The 14,057-nt window shown below is 43.3% G+C and overlaps 1 protein-coding gene across 3 annotated transcripts in view; it reads right to left on the bottom strand.

Annotated features, from left to right (window-relative positions):
- Positions 1-14,057, bottom strand: part of LOC139454528 (dynein axonemal heavy chain 5-like) — a 106,210-nt gene that overhangs the window by 24,545 nt on the left and 67,608 nt on the right. For 2 of the 3 annotated variants that reach the window (XM_071236300.1, XM_071236302.1), the window contains exons 34-47: positions 13,670-13,966; positions 12,465-12,711; positions 11,831-12,072; positions 10,201-10,341; positions 9,817-10,063; positions 9,035-9,312; positions 7,623-7,838; positions 6,730-6,960; positions 5,873-6,036; positions 4,132-4,257; positions 2,131-2,200; positions 1,518-1,771; positions 759-912; positions 96-260 (exon numbers count right to left, since the gene is read on the bottom strand). In XM_071236300.1, the coding sequence (XP_071092401.1) occupies positions 96-260; positions 759-912; positions 1,518-1,771; positions 2,131-2,200; positions 4,132-4,257; positions 5,873-6,036; positions 6,730-6,960; positions 7,623-7,838; positions 9,035-9,312; positions 9,817-10,063; positions 10,201-10,341; positions 11,831-12,072; positions 12,465-12,711; positions 13,670-13,966 (2,832 nt within the window). Of the gene's footprint in view, positions 1-95; positions 261-758; positions 913-1,517; positions 1,772-2,130; positions 2,201-4,131; positions 4,258-4,620; positions 4,744-5,872; positions 6,037-6,729; positions 6,961-7,622; positions 7,839-9,034; positions 9,313-9,816; positions 10,064-10,200; positions 10,342-11,830; positions 12,073-12,464; positions 12,712-13,669; positions 13,967-14,057 lie in introns of all 3 variants that reach the window. The other variant, XM_071236301.1, reaches the window with a different exon arrangement.

Below are 14,057 nucleotides of genomic sequence, written 5' to 3'. Positions count from 1 at the left end.
GATACAACTGTATGACTGACATACTGTTCTTGTTGGAGACTGTTGTCATATTCACTTCAATTATGTTTTCCTGCAACTGTATGTAGGTTACTTACAGGAGAGAAGCAGAGCGTGACATGGAGATTGTTGCGGACACGGGACAGGTAGTACTCATCTAGGTTCTCATTGGATGGTGGTCGTCGTGGAAACTCTTTCTTCATGATGGGGATGAGGTCACCACGAATCTCATCAATTTCATCTCTGGCAAATAAGTTAGCCACCTAGGGAAACATAAATATGATTATCAAATACTCGGTAAATTGACCAAAACAATCTTTCCATATTCATAAGAAATATCTGCTACATGGAGAGTCAATTTCAGGATTCCGACTGTATTATGAGCTTGTGTTTATGAATCACCATAAAAAAGAAATGACACTAGGTGTTCGCGAAAATGTGAGTGTATCCTGTCCCTCCAGTGGCACCCATCACAAACACATGCAAAGGCAAGTCAATTGTTCACCTGAGAAAACACGGGAACATATAGAAATTGCATTGGACATAATATTTGTCACTGATGCACCAAGAATGGAAATGTCCCCGACATGTCTACCACAAAACATTTTGAAAGCTTTACTGAGGCCTTGAATGTTGTAACCCTGATCAAACAACTTTTGAGCATCCACACCACACCCTAAGCCTCAGCCCAGAACATTCATATGTATATTTAGTTTAACATGTGTCCTTGGTGTAAGACTACGGACACACGGCCTACTCACCACACCAGACGAGAGCATGTTGTTGAGGTACTCCAGGAAGCCCTCGTCCTTGATCTCCTGGTCGGTGAAGATGAAGGTGATGCCCTTGCCCTGCTGCCCTGCAGTGCGGTACAGGTACTTCAGGTCCTCCAGCAGGTTCGACATGTTGTACGACCTGAGGGTACAATCACAGCAGTATTAATAATGGTATTGTGAAAACCCAAGTTGTTTGTTTTCCAGACACACTTTGCTTCACAACTCTGGCATCCGCAAACATTGACAGTCAAAAACATGTGTGAGAGTATGCTTGAAGAAAAAAGAATATAAATGGTGTATGGGTGTGTACGTTTCTGTGCAGACAGACCAAACATAATAATCAAAACAAATCTGGGATTTGAACTCGCAATCAGTGGACTTTGACAATCAAATTGCATCACCCAGGACCACAGGGCCATATGTATCTAACTGTATCAGATTTGTTTGTTTGTTTGTTGTTGAATGCCGCACTCAACAATATTCCAGCTATATGACGGTGGTCTGTAAATAATCGAGTCAATCCAGCGATTGACATCATGAGCATCAATCCACACAATTGGGATATGATGACATGCATCAACAAAGTCAGCAAGCCTGACCACCCGATCCCGCCAGTCACCTCTTACAATAAGCATAATCGTCTTTTACGGCAAGCATGGGTTGCTGACGACCTGTTCCACCCCGGATCTTCATGGGCCTTACTGTATCAGAATTGTGAATTCTACAACCAGAACCAACACATACCTTGTCAGGGTTATCTGGAAGGTTTTATATCCAGCAATGAATGATGCCAGTCGGGTGAGGGACTGCTTGCCTGATCCGCCCACACCAACAAGAAGGGCGTGGCCACGTGGGGTCCGAATGATACGCGAGATCTTCACCAGATGTGTCATGGCGTCCTTAAAGAACACCAGGTCCATACCGGCACCACGGATACTGTCATTGTACTGTTGCAGGAAGAAGTTGAGGCGCTCTTCAAGAGCTTCCAGAGACTCACACTAGGACGAAAATACGAGAATTTATCTACCATGTCAAGTTATCCATATTCACCAGCAAGTAAATATATGAAGCATGTGTGTCATAATTATTTCCTAGGCTTCCACAGACTTGGACTAGGGAGGAAACTACAAGAATTTCCATTCATAACAAGATCTGTGTGAAGAACGTGTGTAATACTGATTTCAGGAGCATCCAGAGATTTGCACAGGGGAATAATATAGCAGAATTTGCCATCCACGTTTATCCACATTTATCACCCTTCATAAAAGCATACGTCTATAGCACATGTATAATAATGATTCTATGAGCCGAACAAACATTAATATCATTCAGAACCATCCTACATCGGACTACTCACTGCCTCATAAACTTTCGGCATGTCGAAGTCTGCATCATCTGGTTCATCACCAGTTGCCTCTGGGGCATCCCTGTGAGGGGGAACAAAGGTCAAGGTCAGTGATGAAAGTACTGGTAGTTGTCAACCAAACAGTATATGTAAGAAATAAATATCCAATCGAAAAAAGACAGTTTGTAGAACAGTTAAATTAATTCTTTTCAAATCAAATCACCTTAACATTACAAAAACATTTTTTTCAAAACAAGCAATTTGAATGAAATATGATCCTGCAATATCAAACTTCATTACTGGGTGTTAATGGTGGACCACACAAAAACACAACTAATGTAGACTTTCATAAAATGGAGTGAAAACGTGTTACAATAACTAGTTGTACATGTTTGTGACGTTACCACACACGCTGCAGTGTTAAGCTGGTTATCTTATGGTTTAATATATTATATAATGTGCATTTCATGTTAAGATATTAACATAAACACTCAAAAGCTTAAGTCGTGGGCAATATTCAAGTCACCTTTTAATTCAAAATGAATGCAGATTTCAATTTGGCCTGAACATTTAACAATGAATTTGACTGTATATCTAAATGAAATATTCATTTATTGCATTCATTTTTAACCTTGGTGTACATTAATTTCCCGCAGTGCAAACAACAAACAATGGTGAAAGCATTAAAACACACACAAAGAGGATTAAAAAAAAAAAATCTTAATGAAAGTAAATATAACAGAACTGAATCCCCCTAAATTAATACCAGTAAACAACACCAAAACAGTACCATGTTAGCCATCAGTCTCTGAAACAACTCCAAGTTTAAGATAAGTTCACACTGCATATCCTGGACTGCCTACACTCAATAGTGGCCACACGAAGCTGCAATAATGCTGATGTGGCATAAATAATTATTTCACCACTCCATCAATTTTAGCATGTTTGTGACTGAATATCAACATTTAGAGAGAATAGTAAAAACTGAATTCACTTCAGTTATTCAAAATTATCACTAGTCTCTTAATGGTAAATTTATCAAGAAAAACATTCAGAATTTCCAATGCCCTTTATCACATACCGGTATTTGGAGAGTATGGGATAAGAAGCACAATTGAAATAGAACGACTCTAAGTTTGAAATTGCCTTTTTTATCTTCAATTATGACTTGATTTAAACCAAATCAATGAGCTACATTACCATTCCTCCATCTGACTTAATACGCAGTTTGTCAAATATCCATGTAAGTTTGTGTAAGTTCAACATCAACATGAGTTATCAGCCATCAACAGAATGGCGTCAGTGGAGGTTATGCCATGTGTTTGTTATTCACCTTCACAACAACAATATCACAACAATGTCAACACGGTGCAGTTCCTTCTCTAGCCACAGGTGGACGTCAGTGACGACTAGTTCAGTATTGTGTACAACAATGTGTGGCGGGTACATCATGTCCAGGTTGTATGTATATGTCATTTAAAGAAACAGGAGGACACTTCTTGATTCTGATTGGTTGAATTGGTTTTTGATCACCCCAACAAAATGAGCCCTTACCCATAATTCACTGAAGATAAAACACTCAATGAAAATAGAAATGTGGTGATTAGAAATATGCTTCCTTTAACAAGTTTGACATTAGACAATTACTCTATTGGATAATGAATGTCAAATTAATCCTGTTTATTAATCTTTTTCACAAATATTATCTAAAATAGGTCTTCAAATCATACATCATTACGACCAAAATGTTTCAAACCAAACTAAATAAAAACAGATAAATCAACAACCTTCAGAAAATGTCCAGCTGCTTCTTCAAATACAGTCGTGGTAGAATATACTCAGTGTCCATTTACGAGCATGCAGACGCATCTCTTGATATCAACAACATCTTTGTTGTGAGTGGACAGCAATATGACACATTAACTGATGAATGTTGTGTCGTGTGATCAAAGCGTTGTATTCTGTACTATTGTGTTTATGGCATTGTGTTGTTGTAGCAGTCAGTGAAAGTACCTCAGGAAGTCAGTAAACCAGTAGGTTGGGTTAGCTAGTTGTTGGATTTCTTCTGACATTTCGCATTCACCCAGCACCCGCTTCAGCGTTTTGTCGAACCATACATAATCTTCAGGTTGTACAAATCTAAACATAGCAGCCACAAAAATATAACAACCAAAAAAAGAGTTAGAGTAAAAATAGAAAAAAATTCAGACTGTTTCCATTTGATAACTGGATTTTGTTCCGTAAACAAATTCATAGTCATTTGAATATCTATACCAATTTCAGGCATCATTTGTAATAAACCAGACGACAATAAAAATTTCACAGTTATTGGACCAGAAACAGTCTGATTTTAGGAGTAGGAAAAGGTAACTCTCATACCAGATCTGATTAGTAATACAGAGTTACCTCCCCATAATAAAATCTCTACAAGCTCCCCACAGTGCTAAGCTACAGATCAGTGCAGTCACACATAGCAGTACACTGTACGGAGTAACCATGTACCTCATAAAGTCTACAAAATAGTCACTGCGTTCAATCATTGCGGGGAAATGCTCCCCAAGATCCTCTGAGGCAACACGATTCATTGTCTTCAAAAACCATTGCAAATCTTCCACTCCTGTAAATCTTTGGTTTAAACAGACACATGTCAAACATTTTCTCCATTATCATACATGTCACACATATGAAAGGACCCTGAGCCACAAAGCAACCTTAGCACAATGACTGTTGTAAGTCTATGTTGAAATGGGAGTTAAGATTGCTTTGTAGAAGGGGCCCTTGATCTGTTCAGTGAGTGCGTGAGTGTGTATGGTTTTACACCGCTTTTAGCAATATTCCAGCAATATCACGGCGGGGAACACCAGAAATGGCCTTCACACATTGTACCCATGTTGGGAATCGAACCCGGGTTTTCGGCGTGCCAGCGAACGCTTTAACCACTAGGCTACCTGACCGCCCCTGATCTGATCAGTGTCAATGGTAAATATTGATTTATTATACCACTTTGCTGGTATGGACAGGCGACCTAAAATAAAACAAACATCATTAACATCATACATTTTAGTTACAGCAATGTAATAAAAGCCAGTAGAAAGTAATTAAGAAAAGCGTACAATGTAACAATTAACCAGAAGTGGTTATCCATAAAGTTGTACGTTTTTCTTAACTATTTGCCAACTTGTAGAAAGTAATTACTGAATTAACATCTATTTTTTTCTGCAGATTTGGGCTGTTGAGAGAGAAGCATTTTATTTTTCAATTCCTTTTTCAGACAAATTGTGATATAGATTTCAATTGAGTCTGACACATGAAGAACTACAGGAGCAGCAAGTTAGTCTCCCACTCAAACATGTCTGAGTTTGAGGGGATAAAATTAGAAGGATCAAATCACAAAGATGAGGTGAGGCAGTAATATTAAATAATTACTTTATATTGGCCTAACTGAAAAATAATGATAATTTCAATAACATTAATAACAGATCTTCATGTCAGGATGAGTTAGTAATTACCGCTTAGCACCAAGTCAGCAATTTTGCAGCTAATCATGGCCATTGATTATAACCAGCTTCTTTTAAGAAAACAGTTAGTCCTCCAATAATGTCAAACGTTTCAGACAAGTAATAACATTCACTTCTAACCCTTGAACGACACATAAAACCCAATTATGATGACATATTTTCTCAAAAAAGTTTTCAGAATTTTAAACAGTTGTACATCATAACCTTGACCCTATGACCTTGATGTCAAAGGTTACCTGTCTGAGATGACCCTGGAACACTCATGTTTCCATAGCGCCATGACACTCTCCTCTGACTTGATGACAGTGGAAGAAGTGTTCAACATGCCCTGCCAGATGCGAGACAGATCTCTCAAGTTGAAGATGTAGTGGAACTTGGCTGGGGTCGGCAACATCTTGATCTATATGGAAAAACATATATTGATTGTGTAGGGTTTAGTGCTACTTTGAATCATATTTAAGTCATATTATTGCATGTCCATTTCTGCAGAAGGAAAACCTAAGATAAAGTAGGTCATAACCACTGACGTCTGTGCAGAAACTTTCAAGGAACCCTCAAATCATGGATCATAACTCAGTCAACTATAAGATTTGGACCCAGGGTCAACAGATCCAGGCTTAGCAAAGGGGCACAACTCTTGTTGTGTTCAAGAATTAAAAGATGAATAGAGTATAAGCATGGTCTCTGTTAAAAAAAATTAGAGCATTTTAAAATGTCTGTTGAGTGGGTGAGTGAGTATGGTTTTACGCCGCTTTTAGCAATATTCCAGCAATATCACGGCGGGGGACACCAGAAATGGGCTTCACACATTGTACCCATGTCGGGAATCGAACCCGGGTATTCGGCGTGACGAGCGAACGCTTTAACCACTGGGCTACCCGACCGCCCCAAATGTCTGTTGAAATCAAATCTATCTGTAAATAGATACTTTTGACCAATAAACATGCAGTAAGATTATCCCATGCTGTTTATCCAGAACATAAAATGATTCTACAATACAAAGCTAAATTAAAATTAAAATCATTATTCAGTAAAATAAACTATTAATAGTCACTGCTGGAAAGTGACCTTGACATGACCTTGACCCACTGACCTTTGTGAGCTGCCAGAGCCTTCTTGTGACAGGGACAAGATTCTTCACAAGTTTCTGGACACTTTCTGAGAAGCCACGCTCTTTGCAGAAGTGACCACAACCAATAACATTGAAGATCTTGTCAATGGAGGGGTTAGACGGCAGTGTACAGTTGAAGATGGCAAACTGTCGCTTGAGACGTTGGGGAATGTCGTTACGACCGCCTCCTGGCTGGATCATAGCGGCCAGGAACTGAAAGAGAATAATTATTCCCAGGGATAGAAATGTTGTGTTATTTTCAAGTGTGCCACAGTTGTAATTTAGACAGTTTGCCCCTTCCCTGTTCGGTGAGATTGATAATAGCCTTTACAACTTCCCCATCCAGGGTTTATTTCGGCAATCATATTGTGCATTAAAGATATTAATATGGCCATCATCTTCCACGTCTTTGCCCAGTTTACCACTAAACTCAATCACTGGCTTGATATCAAAAATATTGACAAAAACCATTTTTTTTAAAAAATAATTTCAAAGTGTGCCCTTATTGCACCATGAACATCATTTAACCGTGGTTAGATATTCAGGTTAGATAGTTTTGATGATTTCTCCTAAGGGAGCATGTTTCATGCCAAGAGTATTTCATAAATCCAGGTTTATCTCAGCTTGTCAGATGAAGTCGGAAGGCCGCAACATGGCCTGGGGTGTTGTAGTGACAGACCAATGACAAGAATTTGGGCAAATCAGAGATTCAACAGATATTCAGCAGATCCCTCTTTGGCTAAGGGAAACAACTCTTGAACAAGATGGGTTCAAGATGAACAGAGAGGAAGAGAAGATCTATCAGGACAGACATGGCACACGACAAACACAAAATGATGGCTAAAGGGAGGCAACTGGGATGTGAAGTTGCCTACCTGGACATCCACAATGTTCGTGAAGTCTCCAGGCTTCTCAAGGTTATAAAAGCCACCGTTCTCCATCAACTGTCTCACGATCTCGTTAGCGACCTGGTCGCCCCACTCGTTAATCACTGGCATGTTGATATCATCGATAAACACTGACATCTTCTTGCCAGCAGGGGGACCGTATGTCGAGCCAACTCTCTTGTCCACGTAGCTCTCAACGGTTCTCTGAAACAGGAAGTGAATGAGTGAGTGAGAAACGAGTATTTCGATTCCATGGCATTTGATTGGCTAGCCAAGAAATATTTTTGCATGGATGTACCCCCAAAACGAAACAAAATTAGGCCACACCCACTAGCCGTTTACTGTTCCCTGATTGGCTGATAATAGGGTGGGCAGGGCTTTCAGCTGCATTATTGTGATGAACAATGCCACTGATTTCATATTGTATACAGTTGTTTTGGCTAATAAATACAAAGGCAGGCTGTGAGTTATTATTGTTGACTTGTTGATTTATAAGAATTTGTCTTAAATAAGTTTTGGCGTTTATTGGGGTATTACGTAAAATATTGTGTGCACACTTATCCAAACATATATATGTTAACACACTATAAACGCAAAAATTATTTTCGTCAATTTTTTATTAGCCTGTGATGAATTTAAGTGTGATGCATGTCGTAGATGTTTACTGCATTGTGAGATGGAAAAGTACAGGTATAGTGTTGACAGCCCAATGTTCATAATCTGGTCAATTTCAACCCGCAGAGAATCCGGACACAGATGCATGTCATGCAGAGTTGGAACTTCATTTTCAATCAGTGTATTTTCCTTTGCCAGACCCTGGGAGCTTCTTAACTCAGCACTCGTGTTAGAGGCTGGCTCTCACTCCATTCCAGAGTGAGAGAGTATGTTTTTTAGCCTCTTTCAGCAATATTCCAGAAATATCACGGAGGGGGACACCAGACGTGACAAAGAACAACTTAGTTCATCAAACATAATGCTATCAAAATTTCTTGTGGATAAATTATTAATATTAATTTTTTATCACTTTGAACAGTCACACAATCGGATGATCTGTAATCTTACGCATCTTCTCATCATCGTACCTTCCATATTGTTTCAGAGAAGAAGGATTTGAAGTTTAAACAATCCTTACCACTCTACTCTCCACAGAGAACTCTCAACAACAGAAACTATTTTCTATTCCACATTTGGCGAAAGAACCTTCACTATTCCGCAGCGATTCTTTGAACTCTCTTCCAGATAGTGTGAAAGTATCTCATTCAATCCCTGCTCTTAAAGCCCACCTCAATACCCACCTTTAGAACAATAACTATCAATGCTAAGCATACTGAACACAAAGTTTTGTGCCCTTTTAGTGCTGTATTAAATTATTGAGCAAGCATTATTATAAGTAGTATTACCTGGAACATGTACGGCGTTGTGGCAGAGGAGAAGTTAAGTGACTGTCCGACGTGTTCCTCTGGGTTGTACTGGTTGAGGTAGTTGTTGATCATCACAGTCTTCGCCGTTCCCTGTTCACCGATCAGCAGCACAGCTTTGCCCTGCTTGGCGATGGTGTGGATGAGGAACTCCGTCCTCACGTTGTCCACCATGGGGACCAGGATGTTGCAGTACTCCGGCTCATAGTCGCTCGGGTAGAGGAAGTCTGTCACCTTGGAGTTCCAGTGCACCCAGTTCCCTGTGTTGTGGACAGGCAAAAACATAGTCAAGGTCGTCGAGTCAACTCAGTGGAATAGGTTTACAAGGTTTCCATAACTCCTGTTCTTTTGTTTGTTTGGTTGTTGCTAAATGCCGCACTCAGCAATATTCTAGCTATATGACGGCGGTCTGTAAATATCTGGACCAGACAATCCAGTGATTGACACCATGCGCACTGATCCACGCAGTTGGGATACGATGACATGCATCAACTAAGTCAGCGAGCCTGACCACCCGATCCCGTTAGTCGCCTCTTACAACAAGCATAGTCGCCTTTTACGGCAATAATGGGTTGCTGAAGACCTGTTCTACCCCAGATCTTCACGGGTACTATCACTTCTGAACAACCTAGGCCCTTAAAGTACACCACAGGTCCATTGGAAGGGAATATTTGTCCTGAAAATTTTCTATTCATAGCAAGTCGTAATGCAAGAAACTGATCAATTAGATATCTAACATACAAGCGACAAAAACATCCGCCTACCGTTGTTGTCCACCATGTAGTCAAACATGGTGTAGTCTGCATCAGAGGGGATGTCGGGGAGGTCCAGTTTGATCTCCTCGTGGTTCTTGAGCCACTCCTGCACCCGGTACCTGTCGTCCAGCTCCAGCAGGGCGCCGATGCTCCACATGAGCGTGAACACGTACAGCTTCTCGTAGTGATCCCGCGTGATCTGCATGCCCTCCTTCTCATCTTTCACCGGGATCAGCCCGGACAGCAGCTTCGTGCACTGAGGGGCAGGACAACACACACTTGCAATGTCGGACATGATTCTTGTTTAAGGGATTATTACTTGTAGTTCCTTATAATAACAACAACAACAACAACAATGATGTGTGGAGCGTGGTGAGAGAGAGTGCCACCAACCTGGGAGATGATGAAGGCCTCCAGCATGTCCATCTTGAAGACGAGGTTCTGGGTGGCGAAGCGGTACAGAGCCGGGAAGGAGTTCTCAAACAGAGTCAGGATGATGTCCCGCTCGTAGCTAGGACGGTTGTTCAGCCATCCCTGCAACAAGCATGTATATAATAGTACATAAGCTTTTCCTAATCCAAATATCAAACCCACTGAGTCCTGTACCCCCATTACTCCCCTACACCCACAGTGACCTCACCATACTGATCTCGTTTCCAACAGCTCCCCTCACACAGCTACTCTCCCCTACCCCCAGATCCCTTACCCTACACCCACAGTGACCTCACCATACTGATCTCGTTTCCAACAGCTCCCCTCACACAGCTACTCTCCCCAACCCCCAGATCCCTTACCCTACACCCACAGTGACCTCACCATACTGATCTCGTTTCCAACAGCTCCCCTCACACAGCTACTCTTCCCTACCCCCTGAAGCTCCCCTACACCCACAGTGACCTCACCATACTGATCTCGTTTCCAACAGCTCCCCTCACACAGCTACTCTTCCCTACCCCCTGAAGCTCCCCTACACCCACAGTTACCTCACCATACTGATCTCGTTTCCAACAGCTCCCCTCACACAGCTACTCTTCCCTACCCCCTGAAGCTCCCCTACACCCACAGTTACCTCACCATACTGATCACGTTTCCAACAGCTCCCCTCACACAGCTACTCTTCCCTACCCCCTGAAGCTCCCCTACACCCACAGTTACCTCACCATACTGATCTCGTTTCCAACAGCTCCCCTCACACAGCGACTCTTCCCTACCCCCAGATCACTTCCCTTACGTCACCCCTCCCTTATAGGTCACTTCATGCATCTTTGATTCCCACCACCAAAGCCAGTCTACAGCTCCTCTACCACAGTTCCCATCCAACACTGCAGCTCTCCCAAATAGCTCCCCGCCCACATGGCTCCCCCCCCCAACGTCCCCCCCAGTCCCCCTACCTCCAGGATGGGCTGCCAGTGGAGTCCCCCCCAGTCCCCCTACCTCCAGGATGGGCTGCCAGTGGAGTCCCCCCCCCACGTCCCCCCCAGTCCCCCTACCTCCAGGATGGGCTGCCAGTGGAGTCCCCCCTACGTCCCCTACCTCCAGGATGGGCTGCCAGTGGAGTCCCCCCTACGTCCCCCTACCTCCAGGATGGGCTGCCAGTGGAGTCCCCCCTACGTCCCCACCAGTCCCCTACCTCCAGGATGGGCTGCCAGTGGAGTCCCCCTACGTCCCCCCCCAGTCCCCTACCTCCAGGATGGGCTGCCAGTGGAGTCCCCCCTACGTCCCCCTACCTCCAGGATGGGCTGCCAGTGGAGTCCCCCCTACGTCCCCACCAGTCCCCTACCTCCAGGATGGGCTGCCAGTGGAGTCCCCCTACGTCCCCCCCAGTCCCCCTACCTCCAGGATGGGCTGCCAGTGGAGTCCCCCCTACGTCCCCCCCAGTCCCCCTACCTCCAGGATGGGCTGCCAGTGGAGTCCCCCCTACGTCCCCCCCAGTCCCCCTACCTCCAGGATGGGCTGCCAGTGTTCCCCCCCCAGTCCCCCTACCTCCAGGATGGGCTGCCAGTGTCCCCCCCCGTCCCCCTACCTCCAGGATGGGCTGCCAGTGGAGTCCGGAGCTGCTCATGTACACCATGCCGTTCCTGGACACCGTAGCTGGGGAAGCGTTGTCGATGTTGTGAGGCTCGAAGATGATCTTGCAGTTGGGGGCCATCGGGATTCTGTCACCGTTGGCCAAGGTCAAGGTCTTGTTGTCATCCAACACAGAGTTCAGGTTCTCAATCCAGATGGCATCAACCGGGCCATCAAGCACCAGCCACAAGTGTTCACCTGGTAACATTGAACAGATATCCCTTGATAGATACACATCTATACCAGAAATCCGAATACTGGGTTGGAATTTTAATGACAATCTTAGCAACTTAGCAGCTTTTAGTAGAAAATAGCAAGTAGTGAATGGATAAGATTTTAGCTCTATTGGCAACCATTTCACAGTGGGGGACACCAAGAATGGGCAGTACACACAATACCCACGAGGATAATAGAACCCAGGTTTGGGCATGTAAAGTGAATACCTGTACAACTGGGCCACCCAACGGCCCCCATAACTTGCTTGGCAGTTTAATACCAGTTGATCTTGGGAATGGATATGAGAACAAAATTAAAAACTTTTTTTCGATCATTTAAGATCATCCAACTGTGAATGAAACAGAAAGAGTTACCTTTCTTGACTCGAGTAGTTCTCCTCCAAAGTGTAGAGAAGATACCATCGGTCCAGTCGTTGGTGGCGACATCAAGGCGACCAAACATCTGTGGGGCTGTGATGGCCTTGGGGTTCATCCTCCACTCCTTGTGTGGGTCTCCGGTGTCGGTCATGGCCTTCATCAACATGTGGATGCAGCTTGTCTTGCCCGCGCCGCTCGGCCCCAGCGCCATCATGCCGTGACGGACCCGCTGGGTCTCGAACAACTGGAAAAGGTACAACATGGATGAAGTTCTACGTTAAACAGTGTTCAAAATAAGTCCAGGGCCCTGTTCCACAAAGCGATCGTAGCGCTAAGATGATCGTAACTCCCATACTTTATTATAGGCTTACGACAGACGTAGCGCTATGACCACTTTGTGGAACGGGGCCCAGGACCATAGGCCCGTGACATGAAGAATTTGTATCAGGCCCATACAGTAAAGTACGGTTATAACGAACTCAAAGGGACCACAAATTTTAGTTCATAATAACTGTAGTTCGTTATAAGCATATATACAGCAGATATACAGCATATATACAACAAATGGCCTGGACAAAAAAATAAGTTTGTTATAAGGGGGTTCGTTATAAACATAGTTTACTGTAGTTTTCAAATTTGTCTTTTGGCCTACAGTAAATTTACGTCTGGATTTATCTGTCACAATAAGCTGCATTTTTTTTTAAATGAGGGCCTGAAGGGTTTAGTCAGGGCCTGCAGCTTCTAAAGTTTGTGGGTCCTGACGGCAGCCTGGCCAAAAAAAATTATTTCGAACACTGACGTTAAGCTTTCAGTACAATATAATTTTGTGGCAGTATTTGTCACATCTGCTTTTTGACAGAATTGTGCCATATAATCTCAAAACTACCAAAGCCTTCACCAATATATCATCAAGTTACACATGTTTGTCAAGAATTCTGTCCTTTGTGTTACTTATCTCCAAGGCCAAGTTCACCACTGATATTGAAGTATGGTGCAATGGGCTTTAAAGTCACATTCAAGTTTATTGCACTTATATATGTGTGTTTATAAGGGAGGAACTGCTTGTACTAGTCCAGACTAACGCTGGTGTTATAGTGCTAGCCCACTGAGATACCATGCCACAGTTTAACATAGATACCCCACCCACAAAGGCCATGGAGGTGGTGTTATTGATATTGACTCCAGGGGAATGTTAAACATACCTGAATGAGTTTCAGTATCCATGACGGGTGACACACCAACTTGGCATCCTCAACATTCTTTGCAATGGCCGCCTCCAGCTCTGGGTAGCCTGCTTTGTCCAATGTGATGCCAGGGAACAGATCGTTGATGAGAGACAGGAAGAGAGGCTCGTCCTGGTCCACCAGTTTAGACAGGTTCATGTCTCGCAGGACCCTCATCACGATCGTCTGCTCGGTGTCCTCAGGGGACTGGCGCTTCACAGTTCCCAGGGTCCTCAGCACAGACAGGATGTTACGCAGACCAAAGTCATAGTGAACCTGGAGACAGCAACAAGAACAGTTATGATGATGATGATGATGATTTGGTTTGGTTTGTTTGTTGTTTAACACCACACTCAGCAATATTCCA

The sequence above is a fragment of the Haliotis cracherodii genome, unplaced genomic scaffold (genome assembly GCF_022045235.1).
Source record: "Haliotis cracherodii isolate W230 unplaced genomic scaffold, xgHalCrac1.p SCAF_10, whole genome shotgun sequence".
Classification (NCBI taxonomy): domain Eukaryota; kingdom Metazoa; phylum Mollusca; class Gastropoda; order Lepetellida; family Haliotidae; genus Haliotis; species Haliotis cracherodii.
Note: the sequence above shows the minus strand (reverse complement) of the source record. Positions and strands in the feature narration are given on the sequence as shown.